The sequence below is a fragment of the Maylandia zebra genome, linkage group LG1 (assembly GCF_041146795.1).
Source record: "Maylandia zebra isolate NMK-2024a linkage group LG1, Mzebra_GT3a, whole genome shotgun sequence".
Taxonomy (NCBI): domain Eukaryota; kingdom Metazoa; phylum Chordata; class Actinopteri; order Cichliformes; family Cichlidae; genus Maylandia; species Maylandia zebra.
In genome coordinates this window covers 21722148-21739219 of record NC_135167.1, presented here as the reverse complement: position 1 = coordinate 21739219, position 17072 = coordinate 21722148, and the positions used below count along the sequence as shown (strand labels likewise).

The window sequence follows — 17072 nt, the reverse complement described above, 5'->3', positions numbered from 1 at the left end:
CTGGTCTGGTATTGTATGAATTTTTCATATTTTCTTTTATTTATATTACTTTAACTCACACGTGTATTTCACACTAATAGTTAATTCAGTCTTTATTTTAAGTTTTTGATTACTGGCTACCAGGGTCAGGAGCAGACCATACGTGCTGGATGGGCAACCAACTTTGACACTGGGGGAGGCATTTGGCTCAGGACAGCTATATATGATAGTACAGTCATGGAGACATTTAGCCACAACTCTAAAAGTGCAAAAATATCTATCTTAGATTGCAGAGGCAAAGGGGGAGACAAACAATAGAGACTTTTTCTCCACACAGTAGGACGGATGATTGTGAGCGCACAGTGTCATCAACACATTTACATTTGTTTCGCAGTTTTTCAGTAGAGTCGTGCTTTGAAACTAGTTCTCAATATCTGCTCAGTGTCCTCCTCAGAGTCGTGCTGATTACCTCAACTCATGCAGAACTACTGTGCTCACATTACAGTAACTTATCTGTGATATTTCAGGTTTTCATTACCAAATTGTATGAATTAGTGTAACTTATAGTTGAAGTGCATCAGTAAAATGCAGCTGAGGGGGTGTAGTCACTCTTTTAGGTGGGGCTAGACCCCTGAGATCCATGGCCACTTCTTGCCAGTAGTGTGTTGGACCTTAGCTTTTATAACTGCCTTGTCTTTGTGGCATAGATTGAACAAGGCGCTGTGAACATTACTTAAAAATTTTGGTCCATGTTGGCATGATAACATTACACAGTTGCTGCAGATATGTTGGCTGCACATCCATGATGTGGGTCTCCAGTTCCACCACATCCCAAAGACGCTCTATTGATGGTGATCTGGTTATTGTCGAAGCCATTTAAGTCATGTTCAAGAAACAAATTTGAGATGTTTTAAGCTTAGTGTTGTGATGTGTTATCCTGCTGGCAGCATCCGTCAGAAGATGGCTACAGTGTGGATATAATGGAATGGATATGCTCAGCAACTCTTCTAGGCTATGGTGTTGGTGCCAAGAAAATGCCTTTATGTTGTTGCCATATGCTGACCCATCTGAATATCAGAGCAGAAATCAAGACTCAAAAGGCCAGGCAACATTTTTCCAACCTTCTGTTGTACAGTTTTGATGAGCCCATCTGACTTGTAGCCTGAGATTCCTGTTCTTAGCAGGCAGGAATTACACCTGCTGTAGCCAATCTGCTTCAAGGTTCAACATGTGCATTCAGAGATGCTCTTCTGCATACACTGGTTTTAATGAGTGCTTTTTTGAGCTACTGTTGCCTTCTAAGCAGTATGTCCATTCTCCTCTGACCTCTGGCATCAACAAGGCCTTTTTTATTCAGAGATCTTCGGCTTTCTGAATATTTTTCAAAATGTTTTTAGACCATCCGCTGTAAACCCCCAGAGACGTTGGTGTGGGAAAATCCCAGGAGATAAGCAGTCTATGAAATGCTCAGACTAGCCCGTCCAGCACCAAAAACGGTACCATGTTTCAAAGTCAATTAACCCCTTAAAGCCTGAAAATGAACTCATTGCCAGAAAGATTTAACTTTTTGAAAATGGAGAATTTATTGAACCATGTGACAAATTTGTTACAAAAAATGACATTTGCCACGTGATTGTGTGCTGCCTTGTGTGCTCCTCAGTGACTCTAAGCTGAATAACCAGTTAAGAAAATGGAATGCATTCATAATCCAATTTAATCAAAATTACAGAAGTATTGTCTGTTTTATGTACTTCAAGTTTGAGAAAAAAAGTAGCTGGTCTGAAGAACATTATGTATGAAAATAATACGCATGTAGCTCTAGCTTGAAGGGGAGTACCATAAATTAAATTGTTCTATGCAAGACCAACCTAAAGGTTTGCAATATGATTATCTATGTCAGTAAAATAACACAAACAATGTGGCTGGTTGGCTACCCAACCAACATCAAAATGCTATCTAACGTAACAGAGGTCTGTTTGCAAAGAGCTCTTAATGTGCAGTTTTCGTCCAAAGATGTCTAAAGAGTTTTGGGTGTTGATTCCATCCACCTCTGTGTAGAAGCTTAATTCCAAATACACATATCAGCAGATAAAATTTCAGTTAATTCATCCAATGGTGGAAATACATAAAATCACATTTGCTCCCTGCTTTCCTCTTCCTTCAGCTCAGGCAAACAACAACAACAACAAAAAAGAGGCTTGGTTTTAAGGGTAATTAACATGGATCTTTAGAATCGGCACTGATCTCTAGAATTAAGCAAATTGCCTGCTCTGCCTCCTACACACTAAACTGTCTCACTGCAAGTGTGCATGCATGTAATGATGACAGAGGGTGTTCAATTTACCAACTTATCTAACACTTCCGTCTTCAGAATAAAACCGGGCATGCCTCCTCGCTCGACACTTTTCTTATGCGCACAGCTCTCCAGCAGGCATTGGAAGACAAGAGGCGCACTAGGGGTGCTGCTGCAGGTGGTGCTGGTGGAATAAGGAAACAAAAGCACATGAGATTGAAATTCCAGGGGAGCAGAGGGTGACGGCAGTGCTGAGGATAAAACAGAGAGCTGTCACGACACGGGAAGCAGCAGTGGAGGATGACAGGAGCGGCGGGCTACAGATAGACACAGTGGGTGTGTGTGTGGGCAACTGATGAATATACACTCTAAACAAGCCTCAAAGCAATAAAGACCTGAATTGTGCTTCCCCTGCATGGGGGATCTTAAGGTGTTATTCTTTCTTTTAAGGCAAGGAATTGTGACACCAACAGTGGATCACATTCAGGTCTCTCGGCTGCAATGGTGATAAAAATATTGAGGTCATTTATGTGTAAGTGACAATGTAAAATGATTTTAATGGTTTCTTAAGTATAGTATTTAATGCACATGTATTAGGTGCATAATAAACTTTAATAATGAATGTAAAAGGAGCTGTTTTATAAGAAAAAGACCCCAGTGTCATTCATATTATTACGTTATATTATCAATCACATTGAAATTGCTATTAGATTGAGTAATCACGTGTAGGCTGTCTTTTATTGTTAGAGCCAGTCACGGTGGATCTAGTTACTGCTATAAACTTTTTTCCTTGTCTTTGGACTTTTTTCCATGTTCTTACATAATTTAACATTTTTTGACAAGCATTAAACTAAGAAAAGAACAAAAAGAACCCAAAAAGTCTTTATATATATATATATATATATAATATAATATATATATATATATATATATATATATATATATATATATATATATATATATATATATCTGTCCATGTCGTTGGTTAAATAGATACCCATGCTTACCCAAGGCAAGAGTCAGGGTGCACCATGAATTGATCACTTCAGAGTAAACATAATAACTGGTAAATCTAACATGGATGTTTTTGAAATGTGCACAGAAAGCCTTAAAAGCACAAGGAGAACATGCAAATAATTCTGCACATACAAACCTCAGCCAATCAGAAGGTTCAAACACAACCTTTTCGGGGAGTGAACACTTGATCGCCTTTACACCCACTGCAAAAAGTGTATGTAGCATACTAGTTTAGCTTTCCTCTGAAATGGATAAAAGAAATAAACTTCATGGTTGAAGTATTGGTTAATTTCCATTCGCAATAAAGGTAAGCTCTGAGACAGATGGCAGTGAAACGGAAAAAAACCACACAGAGGGGAACCCTTCTGACATCATCTCGGTCTATTTTAGGAAAAGCTGACAATGTAACAAGTGAAGGTCATTCTTCCTCAACATATTCTCCCCTATTAAAGGAGAATATATTTGCCTCAGTCTCATGTCTGCCTTGTTTGTGTAACACCTTGGCTGCAAGTCATGTGTGCATTAATATTCGATGGACGTACACAGGAGGGCTTGTCATCTGTTTAGAGTCTGTGCACATCTCCTGGCCAGAGGGCATTTCCCTCCTGCACTCAGTACAAGGTTCCACTGGACAGACATGACACATAACTGGACAAAAAAAAAATGTTCCCCTTAGTCAATACATGCATATCTACTAGAAGGGGAGACAAAAAAAACCCAACCTTTTTTTGGTTTTAACCAATAATATATGTGGTTTGATTGCAAAACTCAGCTTGACAGAAAGTATTTTTACTGTAAATAAAGGCTTAAAAATACACAGCTTAAATGTAATTGTAATTTATTTAGATAGCTTATATTTTCACATTGCATCCTGCATTAAAAATAAGGTATGTGAGATATGTGTGGTTTCAGGCGAGCCATTCGCCACACTGAAATCAGCCGGAGCTTGAATTTGACACTGAAACTGAAGGGATCTGCTTCCCTCTGGTGTCTGTAAACCCACACTGCAGGCTGCACAACCTTCCTTATGTAACAATAGTGTCTATATTGTCAGTCATGGCTTCCTGCAGTCACGTGATCCAATACCGTGGCATTATAGGCACAATCACAGTCATGAATGACACAGCAATGCAAAGAGACAAGCATTAACATTTATTAAATAACCCACAATGTCAATAATAGGCACAGTAAAATTGATTTCCAAATCATCTTGCAGCCATTAGTCAAAGGTGGCTTCTTCAGTAAGCCTCTAGCAAACCTAGGAATTTGAATATACATCACTGAATCACACATTTATAATACAATATATTCAGAGCAAGTTTCAACTTCTGAAGCATTTCTGTAAAGATTTATTACACTCACATTCACTCCGAAACCCTCATTTAATGAGTCTCTGTAAAAGGCCTTGCAGGCCAAAGACCTCACTGGTTTTCTTTCTCCAAGTACTCCAAGCTGGGCGCGTCCAGCCTCTGTTCATGATTGCGGTTTTTTGTGAACTCCTTCAGCATATCCATGACCTCTCCTTGGTAGACGTCAGGGGTGGGCTGAGCCTCTGTAAGTATAAAAAGACCAGGAGGCAAAGAGCATAAAATAAAGAATCACCTCAGTCGATTTTAGAACAATATAGGAGCATAAAATTGAAACGGATGTAGGCTGATGGAACATATTTTGCCTCAGTGATAATAAGAAGATGCACAATATGCATCAACTGAAATAAGATCATTCCCTCTTCATCCCAATAGTACATCTATGTCACTTTGAAAATTCTGTTGATTAATTTCTAAATGTAAAAAAAAAAAAAAAAGGGGCATTTCAATTAATCACTTAGTAACAGCTTTGTAATTATTTGTCCCAGTCCTGTCAGAATTCCTGCAACAGTTTATTTGTCTAGAGATGCTGCCAGTTTGGTATGCTCAGGCTGTTCTCACAGTGATTTTGTTTTCAGCTGTTTTCACACACAAAAAGGCAAATGACCGGAACAAATTAGAGTAAATTACAAGAGTAAAAAGCCAAGTTATCCAGGAAAAGTAAATGAGTTCCAAGGATAAAGCTTAAAAACAGTAAGTGAAGTGTAGTTCATTTATAAGCACTGTTATAACAACAGCATCATCATCATCTATTATTCCAAATACAATTTATTATTTCTTATCTGTCAGTTAAAACAAACCAAAATAATAATAAATAATCATAGCCACTGGAGTTTTACACATTTTGTTGTTAGAAGGTGAAAACAAATTGACTTTTGCTGTTTTCTTTGTTGCTGCAAACAAGTCAAAGGCTTTTTAGATATCTGTAACTGAGTAATGTCTGGCCCCAAACTTCCATCTTCTGCTAACTTTAGTGCTTTAATGTGCAAGTTTATTTATCTGTGTAGCACTTTTTATACAGTCTCATTCATTGCTCATCTGAACTCAAACATCCTGCAACATAATAATAAGTAACAATAAAAGAAAAATCAATAATAATAATAACATTTTACTACAGTTGCCACTATTCTATTTTTTTTTTTACCATTTTATTTATCCTCATTTTGCAGCTATTTAGTTAAATTAATATTCTTGATATTTAAATTGAGCTATTTGTATAGATGTTAGACCTTTCTCTTATATTTTATTAACTTTGTAATATACTGCATAATTTAATTAGTTCAGTCTGTTAGTGTTATCGTCTTGGAGGGACTGTAACCCACATAATTTCCTTAGGGATTATTAAAGTATTCTGATTCTGACTGGCAACAGGTCAGTAGCATGATTGAGTATAAAAAGAGCATCTTAGAGAGGCAGATGATGAGCAGAGGTTCCTGAATTCGCACTAAACTGTGGAACACTTTCCGAATAATGTTCCTCAACGTAAAATTCCTAAGACTTGGAATATTTCATCATCTCCATCATGGCTTTGTAGCAGAAGAGCCCAGGTCCTTAGAGCATCGTGAAATGTAAAATATAACAAAAAAGAGCCAGGACTGTAAAACATCTAAATCCTAAATAAGACAAGAATGGGACAAGATTCCAGTCCTGAAAGTTCCCCAACGTTCTTCAAAGAAGAGAAAAAAAATGTTGCTGCTGAATCAAATTCAAAATAGCTGTATTTATGTTCTTCTTCAGAGTTTAAACATTTGAAATGTTTTCTATGGTCTACTCTGAATAAAACGTGGAGTAATGAGATTTGAAATCTGTTTGAACTTTATATTTCACACAGCGTTCCAGCTTTTTTGGATTTGGGGTCATAGAAGAATAGCTAATTACAACTATCAACAGAAGTGCTATTTGGTTTTAAAAATACATGTGGAGGGAGCTAACTGAAGGTGAGTTTGTAAAGACAGTCTTTTTTTTTTTCATGTTGTAGCAGCATTCCCAACATTGTCATGGGTTGTAAGAGCAGCTGTAGGGAGGTGTTGGAGGACTTAATGAAGAGAGCTGAGTTTTGGGAAGACATTTGCAAAGCATTAAAAAATTAAAATCACTTCCAAAACAACTAAGAGCTAGAACAGAGACAAAACATGAAAATGAGTCTGCAAAATTAAAAAGAAAAACACTACTTGGCTCTCACCTGTTGCCCAATAGTAGATGTCCCAGTCGTTACTTGGTTCATTAATCAGCCTGTCATACTGCTTTAGCTGGTTCTCAGTCATTGTGTTCAGGTATCGCTTTGCAAAAAGGCTACAAGACAGAAAATTTATCAGGATCTGAAGCTTCCTTCCTGTTTTCTGAGAAAAAAATCCTTCACAATGATAAACAAAAACTTAAAAAACAGCTCTAATGATTGAAAATGCTTAAAATATTATTCTCACATATACAATGAAATTTTTACTATGAGACTGCACCAAAGCCTCATTTTAAACTCAAATGTTCTCAAGAATGTATTTAAAAATCAGTGATATGAATTATTGTCACTGATCGCATTTACACTGGATTTGATTAAGGAAGGAGCAAAGATCGATGGTAGGCAAACTTAAAACCGTGCTTAAAAAAAATACTGGATGTAAACACATCCTTTAAAGCTGAGATGGATGAATGAACAACGCAGGTCACGGACAAAATCAGTACAATTCAGCAACCTTAGCAATATGCAGTTCTCCAACATGCCCCTCTTGCGGCTTTCGTAGAGAAGGCGGCGTCTCTTGATGTCGATGGGCTCGCTTGGATTTTCCTTCCAAGGGGGCAAAGGGATCTCAATCAGGTCAACCTTTGTGTCTTCGGGAGAGTCCCCGCGGTAACCACGAGATGACACCAGCCCTGTGATTGCTGGTCTCCAAGCAGCCTGACACATCCCGGTTACCAGCTGATGGGACAAGCACACATTAAAAGACACATGTGATAGGTAAAATAATCCACTGTGTCTTCTGAACGTGCTGAGTCAGTACATCCGATTATTCTAGTTACTAACAAACATTGTATTTGGGCAAGATTGTGGTAGCAATTATTATCTAAAAGCTAATACAGGCATTGGATCTACATGTTAAACTGCCATTACAGCTTAATAAGTTGCATGAGGAACAATTTAGAGACTGTGTTCTGCTGTTCGCATTTTTCAGCTGACATTGCATCACTGATAATTGTGAGTCATGCTGAGACTAAATATTCTTAAGTATTTTCAATTTATGTTCAGGTATCAGCATCCAACTTTATTTACCATTTTCTCATTTTATGATCTAGAATTTGTGTTTTCTGTTTAATTTAAATTGGCTTTCAGTCTTCCAATTTAAGTGTTATTGTTTCAAATGTTTCATTATTCATTTTATTTATATTTTTACATGTAGTGTTAGACATTATAATGCAAACAATGTCCTTCATTTACTCACAGGTAGACACATCACAATAAACATGTTCCATGCTTCCTCGTGCTTTTTGACAAATACGAGCAAACTGACTAAAACAAAGATCATCCCGCATTTCAGGTGTATATTTTATGCTTGAATGAATGGTAAGTAAGTATTGAGCGGCTTAGCAAAACAGGTAAAAAGACTGGAGTGAAAATGAGTGGGGTGGGGGGCTGGGGAATGTTAAAAAAAAAATAAAAAAATGGAAAGACTTCCAAAAAGCTAGGAGAACTATTCCTGAAGGCCCTTTAACTCTATGGAAGCAAATTTGAAAGAAGTGAGGGTTGGTTCAAGGCTTTATAGTATAGTATATACCAATGCAAATCATATAATCTAAAACGTTTCTTTCTCCCCAGTTTCAGTTTTCGCTTTTAGCTATCTATAATAATATTATAATAACTATGATGGCTTGGAGTCCTAAAGATTTGCTGCTAAACTAAAATAAAGAAAGCAGGGGGTAATTGCATAATCTGAGACTCGGTGCACTGTTGTACAACTGTCCTCCAAGAGGACAACCTCTCTGCACCAGAGCTAAATCAACCCTGACAATAATAATGCCACATCCTCGCGAAATACTGAACCGTTTGTTTAATACTATTAAGTCTGTTACTGCGTCCTGTTATTGAACATTAAACGTACTAACGCTAAAAATGTTTAGAATTAGACGGCGAGCTCTGACGTTACGACGGCCACAGATTCAGATTTCAAGCAACAAATACACAAATGACGAATTACTCGCTAGCTCACCCTTTTCGCGACAATAGAAGAGAGCATTTTAACCCAGGTTCTTTTAAGGTCCACAAATTTGACGTATCCGTCTCCCCTGTCGAAATGTTTTTCTGCTGTCTGACAGAAATTACACAAGTACGGTGACAGGAAACTACCGGAGGGAGGGCTGTACACAGCCCACACGTGGTTTTGTTTAACTGCAGGAAAACGTAGCTGGCGTCACAGTTGGACCTTTAGAGGTTATATAGTTAATCTGTGTATTTATTTATTTTTCGTACTCAAAAACAAATGCATTAGCTAAATACATGCTTGACCCTTTACCAAAAACTAAACCAACTTGACTACAGGAACTAAAAGTCGATTGTTGTTTTCAGCCGGTGACTATGTCAGCTGCACCAACTGCCAGAGTAGCAACATTAGCTTAAGCTGATCAGAGAACGAATGAGAAGTAAACTGGTAGCTCGTGCTATGAAATACCTTGTATGTTTGTGAAAGTTTTCATCATAATTCAGCTTTCTTATCATTTATTTCCGCAGACTATATTTTCGGTTTGTCACACTCAGTTTTAGCCACAGTATGTTTATTTTAAGTCCAGCGGAACATTAACGTTAGCTAACAAAATAAGGAAAAGTGAAATTTCTGAATTCTAAAAGTGCATCCTTTGTGTTAATTTCTAAGGTGTGCATGTGCGAGCTGCACTTAAAACAAATAACAATTACTAGCTGGATTGCAAGTAATTAATTATCTTCGGCCCACGGGATGGCTGCTGCAGGACGAGAACATGCAGCTGGACCAAGCACCGAGGACAAAGATATAGATCTATATAGTGACCTGAATCAAAACGACGAGGTGAGTCTGGCATTGAAATCAATGCAAAAAAAAAAAAGGGTCAGTTTATGAAACGATCAAACATAATGTTTACTGAAACAATCGGTCAAAAATAAAACTGCGGTACCATATCTTCCTAGAAGGAAGGTGCCACATCCTTTAATTTTTTTTAATTTTACGTTATCTAATACTGGAATATATGTTAGTATGTTTTTGAGCTACTTAAAACTCACCTATGACATGAAAAATACTTAACTAAAAGGATGAAATTTAACAAAGAACCGATTTGGAATAGTTTCTTTGGGCTTTAGTTGTATATTTCTTTAGTTAAATATTTTTTAAAAGACAAAATTAACAGAGTTTGTGTGTTGAAAAGTAAAGGTGATCATATGCAGCATTGACAAGACTTTTGCCCACTGCTGTAATTATTCTTTTTCTATACTTCACAGGATTTGGATAGAATTGCAGAAGCAAATGAACTTTTTGATGCCGTTCTAACCGGTTCTGTTAACCAAGACAAGAATGTTGCTACCAAGGAGTCCTTACGTAAGGAGACATCAGCTAAGGAAGAGGTTAAATCAACAGAAGCAAATACTCCAAAAAGAGCAAACTATCTAAGGAGACTTTCTGTATATGTTGGGCATTTCCCATGGGTGAGTTGAGTTTTGCATTGCCAATACATTTTCATCCATTTTAGAAACACTGTTAATACTTAAACATTACTGGAAAACAATAAATAATAATCTGATTTTAGATTCTTTATATAATGCCAAGACAGATAGCACACTATACCATGCTTGCCATTTGTTTACACAGTTGGCATTACTTTAGTAATTTTCCAGTTCTTCTCCAAATGTGTTAAAACATTTGGAGAAACTAGCAAAGGTTACATAGATACAGTAGATCAGCGGTCCCCAACCTTTTTTGCGCCACGGACCGGTTTATGCCCGACAATATTTTCATGGACCGGCCTTTAAGGTGTCGCGGATAAATACAACAAAATAAAACTTGTACCAGTACTGAAAAAAAGAAAATTTATTCATAACACACGTGAAGAGACCAAGGAAAACCCGAGTAAACGATAAAAACGATAACAAAATAACGCTGAAAACCGATAAAAACCCTGAAAAACATACATTTCACACCTGAGCCTTAACTCTCGCGGCCCGGTACCAAACGACTCACGGACCGGTACCGGTCCGAGGCCCGGGGGTTGGGGACTGCTGCAGTAGATGATCTGTTATACCTATAAAGGGGTGGCTGTAGCTCAGGTGGCAGAGCAGGTCAGCCACTAATCAGAAGGTCGGTGGTTCGATCCCAGGCTGCCTCCTGGCTGCATGCCAAATATCCTTGGGTAAGATACTAACCCCATGTTTGCCTACTGGTGGTGGTCAGAGGGCCCGGTGGCGCCTGTGTCCAGCAGCCTTGCCTCTGTCAGTGTGCCGCAGGGCAGCTGTGGCTACAATGTAGCTTGCTATCGCCAGTGTGTGAATGGGTGAATGACTGAATGTAGTGTAAAGCGCTTTGGGGTCCTTAAGGACTAGAAAAGCGCTATACAAATGCAGGCCATTTACCATTTACCATAAAGTTGAATGACTTTCCCCCTACCAGTTTTTTTTTCTTTTTTACAAACCTTCTCATCCTTGCAGTGGGTAACTGAGAATGACCTAACATCTATGGCCAAAGGGTTGGGTGTGAAGAACATCGCAGACATCAAGTTTGCTGAGGACAGAAGTAATGGTGTGTCAAGAGGGTGAGTATTGTGTAAAATATAGAGAAACCTTTAAAAAATAAAGCATTTTTGTATTTTTCTTTTAAATTTTATCTCCTACTCTGTGATGCAGCTTTGCAGAAGTGGTGATAACGTCAGACGAGTCACTAAAACTAATGTTGGAAAAAGTACCACAGTGTAAAATCAACGGGGAAAGGATAGACTGTCGCTATGCCACTTGTCAGAACCTTGCTTTTTTTGAAGAGGAAGCAAACAAACGTAAGGGGAAGACGACTCTCACAACACCCTGATATTTAGTTTGTATTACTAAATGTCAGGATAACATTTTTCATGGAGATGTATTTTGTTTTTTTCAGGTGTACCCTTGCGAACTAACAAAGAAACCAAGGAATCTGATTCGTCAGATGAGATTCTCTCAGTATTATTAGCACAGAAGACCGCCCCGTCTGCTATACCTCCACTTTTTCCATCACATCCACTTGCTAACAGCTTTCCTCCATTACCCGGCCCTTCTTTTGGTCATCCACCTCCCCTGTTTCCACATATGCCACAAACAATCGCTCCGCTCATGGCAGCCCCACTGTTCCCTCCTCATCCAGTCCCTGTCCCAAGCCACCCGTCTCTTGGTATGCATCCCACATACTTCAGCCCAGCACAGGATGGGCACAGCAGCAAAGCTTACAGCCAACAAACGTGAGAACACATTATTTAATTTTTTTAGCCACTGACACACTAAAGGCATTTACAGAGAGATCATATTAAACCTCCAGTGGAACGTGAACCAATGAGCAGGATACAGAGAGGCATAAATGAGAATAGAGATTACTTAGGACTAGAAGTTACAAAAAAGAAAACATTAAAACATTAGTTACTTTTACTAATAACTGCCTATTTTACAGAAACACACCTAAAAGTTCAGATCAACATTTGGAGGAGCTTATGAATAGAAACAGAACCATTGCCAGCAGTGCCATCACAAAAGCTGTGAGTGGTGCAACAGCTGGTAAGTATAAATGCATATGGGACACAGGGTTTTTTTATGCTTATTATCAATGATTAACAGACAGTTGGAGAAACACTCAAAATGTAAAGTTGTTCCACACAACTTGCACTTGAATTAGGAAGCACACACATATCATAGTATATTTTTGTCTTAGATATAATTGGAATACATGTTTTTACTAGTGATAAAAAATAAATACCGTATTGTGTACATAAATCATTACAGACTTTATGCATTATTTGAAAGGCTCTGAAAATGCTGTTTTAATGCTAATCAGTCTGATCTCTGCAACAGTTCTAGTTCTTTGGTAGATTATTCCTATTTTTAAGGACATGACTTTTTATAGATAGTTTTTTTTTATTATTATTTTGGCCTGCCAGTTTTTTGTTTTTTTTTTGGTCTCCACTTCAGTTCAGTTTATTGAAAATACTGCAGTTGCAAAAATTACAAGAAAGACTGGCTCCTTTGAAGAAAGATACAAAGAATAATGAGTAACTCAAGAATTTAGTACATTTAGCATATTTGTGGCAAAATAAGAAAAACATGACTGTTTGGTTGTGGTTTAATCAGATTTGATTGTCAGCGCTTTTACAACACAATCTGTGTCTTTGGGACCTTTAGGTTTTTGGTTATGTTTTTCTAGCTTTGCACACTTTTAATTTCTACTTTCTTCAAACGTTTTGTTACCTCCTCTAGTTCTATCAGAGTGAAATAAGAGCCTTTCTTAGTTCTAACTATTTCTACTTGGGATTTGAGAGGAGTTTAAGATGAAGCTTCGGCTGGCACATTTAACAACATGCAGAGATTTATCCCAAAGCCCTCTCAGCCTTTTTTTGGCTGCGTGCTCTGGGTCTCTGTATACACATAGGTGAATCATCACCTCAGGCCAGGCTTTATGTCTTCTGACTCAACAAGCCTCCCTGCTGCTTCTGTTCCGAGATACTTTCCTATCTTTAATGAATTTTGTAGTAACTGTCGCCCATTTTCAAAAACTTTTTATTAAACCTAACCCTAGGAACTTTAAAGTGTTTCGTTACTAAACAAACAAATGCTTCTAATATCTCCCAAATTTCTACATCAGGAGACCTGCAGGTGGCCATGGAAACACTATTAACTGCCATTGCCATCATTAAGCAGTCCAGAGTGTATGGAGATGAGCGATGCCAGACGCTGGTCACATCACTCAAGGATTGTCTAGTCTCTATCCAGGGCAACTATGGCTACAGGTTTGTATAACTGCCTATCAAAACGCTGTCGTTGTTGTCCATATATGTATGTATATGAACTAATACTGAGGTTGGACCTAGCATTAGATTTCTTACTTTGTTACAAAACCATATTTCTTTTCAGTGAACAAAGTCGCTCTGGAAAAAGAGACCGGGACAGGAGTCGGGACAGAGAGCGAGAGCGGGACAGAGACAGGGAATGGAGCCGTGACAGAGACCGTGAAAGAGACCGTGAAAGAGACCTGGAACGGAGTCGAGAGCGTAATAGAGACCGGGAACGGAGTCGTGGCAGAGAGCGCGATAGAGACTGGGACAGGAGTCGTGACAGAGAGCGTGATAGGGACTATTCTTCTGTCTGTGAAGATGCAGGAATGTCTCGAAGACACCTGGAGCACTCCTGGAGTGGAGAAAGGGAAAAGGCGTATTCACGGGAACGGGAAAGACACAGAGATCACAAAGACAGGTACCACTAATTAGGTAAGTTTTTCACTAATATTAATTTGTACACTACAATTATATTTTACCATCAATCAGTTTCACGTTTTTGGAATATCTACTATTTTTCCAGTAGACATTTTGACCTCTGATGGAAGGAAAGCCCAGGTGTGTTCCACATAGGTTGCATTCCGATATTGCTAACTCACTGGAACAACTTACTTGAACAAATGAGCCATTTTTTATTTCACCTTTTGTTTTTCTTATGGTGACAAAAAAAACACAAGTCGCCTGCTCTCAAGAAGTTCTGTCATCCGTGTTAGGTTTCTCATTACACAGCAAGAAGTACAAAAAACTTAAATAAGACTTACATCTTTTAGTTTGTTCAGTAAACCTGATAATGCAGATTTATTCATGTAGAGCACAATAACTGTGCTTTACTTCCTTCAACCTTCAACAATTTGTTCAGGAATTTAGCAGCACTTTGTGCTGTGATGTAATAGTAGTTTATTATTTAGTGTCAGTTTTTTCATTTTGGTTTATAAATGTATAAAAGCTTCTTATAGCTAATATCTTCTCATATTAATAGTACTTTTCATCAGATCTGAGGCCTGTACTATGAAAAGAGGTAACTTCAGCAGTAAAGTTCACATCTGTCACTTATGGTTTAATATGAACTTAGAGAGATGGTTAAGTGTTACCTGAGTGTATGTTGTCCTGAGAGCAGGAGCTCCATTACATTTCATAAATGTTTGTAGAAGCAGTCTGCATGACTAGGTGCTTGATTTCATACATCTATGGTCATGGAAGTGATTGAATATCTGAATTTAAATATTTGGATTGGTGACTGGATCCTTCTGGCAGTTTACTGTATTATGTATGTGTATATGGTTCATAAAGTGAAACTCACTAAATTTACTATATTACAGTGGATCAATTTATTAAATCTGCCTGCACCAGACAGAGCACAGCTATATTTGATCAAGTAAAATGAAAACATTTTACTTGATCAAATGCAGAACTTTTAGTCAAGATATATGTAAGGGATTAGCACAAATACTGCTGTGTGAAACACCACAGGATGCATCCTAAAATGACAGAACCCATTTAGGAAATGTATTTCTGAAAACATACAAACATTTACTTTTATGTTTAGTATAGTGTAGGTCTGATTTGTAAAATTTGTGGATTTCAAAATGTATTATTTTCCCATCCCTAGACTGAAGTCCTGTGACTGAAGCAGAGCAAAGACAGGCCTTTTTTTTTTTGGGACAAAAGTAGAAGAATTCCAGATTAAACTACGGATATGCATCTTCTAAAGTCCAAGGTGTACTTTTTTTCTTTGAAGGTACTGAGTTTTTTTCTTTTTTAAGTTCTCCAGGATCTGTAATTTTAGATAAAGACTGTAGAATTGTTGCTGGGACATCAACTTTCAAAGCTTGCATGCACAGAAGCGCCCCCTAATTTATGTAACTGTAAAATTTATCACTTTTTGTATTAAATGTACAAAAAAATATCCATAAACATAAATCCAAGTTGTTTTATCTGCTTACTGGGGACCACAAAAATCATTTAAACTGCCTCTGTTTGGACCACTGTTAACACATTAAAATGTAAAACTACTGAAAGTCTCGCTACAAGATTTATCATGCTGCTTGGTTTTAATGCATAGAACAAGTGTGGGGACTAAGCTTTGCAACTACACAAGACAGCAAAGGTATAAGCACATGTAGCAATGCCATCAACAGCTTTTATTTAGAAAAATGCATCACATTAATAACACAAACGCTCAAAACTTCAGCCTGCACAAAGTCCAAACAGTTCTTCTAGTTTTCATTTCTCCAATGGCGCATAATTCAGCAATTTCTCAATAAGATCCACGTGAGAAAGAAGCATCCTCCTGCAGCAGTACCTCTTCAGTCCCAGGGCATCCAGGGCGTCACTTGAGAAGGAAGAAGAACAAGTAATGTCAGAGCTAATGCATGATATCCTGAATGAATAAGTACATGGACATTACTGAACACACTGAGGAAAATGGTCTAAATGGCCTCATGCAATTATGATTCACTTAATCCATCAACTAATTTTCAAGCTGACTTCAAACCACTCAACTTCTACAAACGAAAAAAGTTCAATGTGCAGCGATTGCACTGCTACTAAGTTGTGTTGCCATAATACAACAGTTACTTACAATTTAAGAGGCAATGTCAGTGGAACAAAACAGAATGTATTAGTCTTACCCCTCTGTGTACTCGGCTTGAAGAAGACCAAGGTATGCTTCCCATTTGTTACCAACAATCTTGCCACACGTGAAGCACCGTACAGGGATGATCATGTTTAGACACCTGTGAATAGAGACCTGGTGCTCAACTTACCCAATAAAATTACGTATCAAACACGTATGTGATGTTAACGACCCAATTTTGTTTTCGTAGATCTACGAAAAACGACGATAAGTTTAACTTGAAAGTATTAGTAGGTGCCCGGCTAATTCCGAGCTAGCTAGCGTCACTATTATGCTAATACTGTATCTTTGGTGTGTAGCTAAGACAACTATAAATTATGCAAGGTGATAAACCCAAACGGTGTTTACCTGTGCGTTGTTTATTGATATTTTTTGTATCTGTGCGTGTTTTTTCAGGAGCAGTTATAAAATTAATTGAACAAAACACCTAGCTAGCCATTTCAGCATGCGTAACCACGCGCTTAGCATAAAACTTTAGCTGCTTTAACATGTTGCGAATCGCAGTGTTGGTTGTTTACCACAAAAAGCAAAAGGTCACGTTTTATTTACTCACCGTTGCCACTATCGTTCGCTAAAGTACACAAGTTATGGTCTTCTGAGAGAAACAAACACCGGAGAAGTTGTAACTGCTAGCTTTGCTTTCTCCAACCGCAACAACAAGAAGACTTCCTGTTAGAATCTTTCAAAATAAAGGACTACTTCGGCCTCACTGTTTTTCATCAAGATCCGGGGGGAAAAAATAATCTAGAAAAATTTCACAAAACTT

At 37.9% G+C, this 17072-nt stretch overlaps 3 protein-coding genes across 7 annotated transcripts; 1 reads left to right on the top strand and 2 right to left on the bottom strand.

Annotated features, from left to right (window-relative positions):
• Positions 1-1537: 1537 nt before the first annotated feature.
• Positions 1538-9016, bottom strand: sdhaf2 (succinate dehydrogenase complex assembly factor 2). Of its 3 annotated transcripts, none has more exons than XR_013098379.1 (5): positions 8856-9016; positions 7347-7570; positions 6839-6948; positions 4652-4841; positions 1538-2456 (listed from the first exon to the last, which is right to left on the bottom strand). XR_013098379.1 is itself a non-coding variant. In XM_004543208.5 (4 exons), the coding sequence occupies exons 1-4, from the start codon at positions 8880-8882 to the stop codon at positions 4711-4713; spliced, it is 492 nt and encodes a 163-aa protein (XP_004543265.1). In that variant the 5' UTR covers positions 8883-9014; the 3' UTR covers positions 4419-4710. The 3 variants fall into 3 exon arrangements, 1 of the variants encoding a protein (XP_004543265.1); XR_190998.5 differs by lacking the exon at positions 1538-2456 and adding an exon at positions 4419-4547; XM_004543208.5 differs by lacking the exon at positions 1538-2456 and having other exon boundaries at positions 4419-4841; positions 8856-9014.
• LOC101475201 (cleavage and polyadenylation specificity factor subunit 7) lies at positions 8985-16998 on the top strand. Of its 3 annotated transcripts, none has more exons than XM_024802461.2 (10): positions 8985-9076; positions 9516-9686; positions 10115-10318; positions 11315-11418; positions 11510-11655; positions 11754-12090; positions 12297-12400; positions 13482-13626; positions 13751-14089; positions 15281-16998. In XM_024802461.2, exons 2-10 carry the CDS (start codon positions 9597-9599, stop codon positions 15297-15299), a joined length of 1488 nt encoding a protein of 495 aa, XP_024658229.2. In that variant the 5' UTR covers positions 8985-9076; positions 9516-9596; the 3' UTR covers positions 15300-16998. The 3 variants fall into 3 exon arrangements, with proteins under 3 accessions (XP_024658229.2, XP_024658228.2, XP_024658230.2); XM_024802460.2 differs by lacking the exon at positions 8985-9076 and adding an exon at positions 9201-9317; XM_024802462.2 differs by lacking the exon at positions 8985-9076 and having other exon boundaries at positions 9215-9686; positions 13751-14103.
• Positions 15792-16897, bottom strand: polr2l (RNA polymerase II, I and III subunit L). Its single transcript, XM_004543207.5, has 3 exons — positions 16860-16897; positions 16302-16406; positions 15792-16003 (listed from the first exon to the last, which is right to left on the bottom strand). The coding sequence occupies exons 2-3, from the start codon at positions 16394-16396 to the stop codon at positions 15895-15897; spliced, it is 204 nt and encodes a 67-aa protein (XP_004543264.1). The 5' UTR covers positions 16397-16406; positions 16860-16897; the 3' UTR covers positions 15792-15894.
• Positions 16999-17072: the final 74 nt, after the last annotated feature.

Bases quoted from the DNA above. Each gene is read 5' to 3' on its own strand.
- polr2l (XM_004543207.5), bottom strand. From the start codon at position 16,396: ATGATCATCCCTGTACGGTGCTTCACGTGTGGCAAGATTGTTGGTAAC. The intron at 16,004-16,301 runs GTAAGACTAATA...TTCCTTCTCAAG, and splicing joins CAAGCCGAGTACACAGAGGG to TGACGCCCTGGATGCCCTGG.
- sdhaf2 (XM_004543208.5), bottom strand. From the start codon at position 8,882: ATGCTCTCTTCTATTGTCGCGAAAAGG. The intron at 7,571-8,855 runs GTGAGCTAGCGA...TTGTCCCATCAG, and splicing joins CTTCTATTGTCGCGAAAAGG to CTGGTAACCGGGATGTGTCA. The intron at 6,949-7,346 runs GTTGCTGAATTG...TCTGTCTTGTAG, and splicing joins GAGAACTGCATATTGCTAAG to CCTTTTTGCAAAGCGATACC.
- LOC101475201 (XM_024802461.2), top strand. From the start codon at position 9,597: ATGGCTGCTGCAGGACGAGAACATGCAGCTGGACCAAGCACCGAGGAC. The intron at 11,419-11,509 runs GTGAGTATTGTG...TCTGTGATGCAG, and splicing joins AGTAATGGTGTGTCAAGAGG to CTTTGCAGAAGTGGTGATAA. The intron at 13,627-13,750 runs GTTTGTATAACT...ATTTCTTTTCAG, and splicing joins CAGGGCAACTATGGCTACAG to TGAACAAAGTCGCTCTGGAA.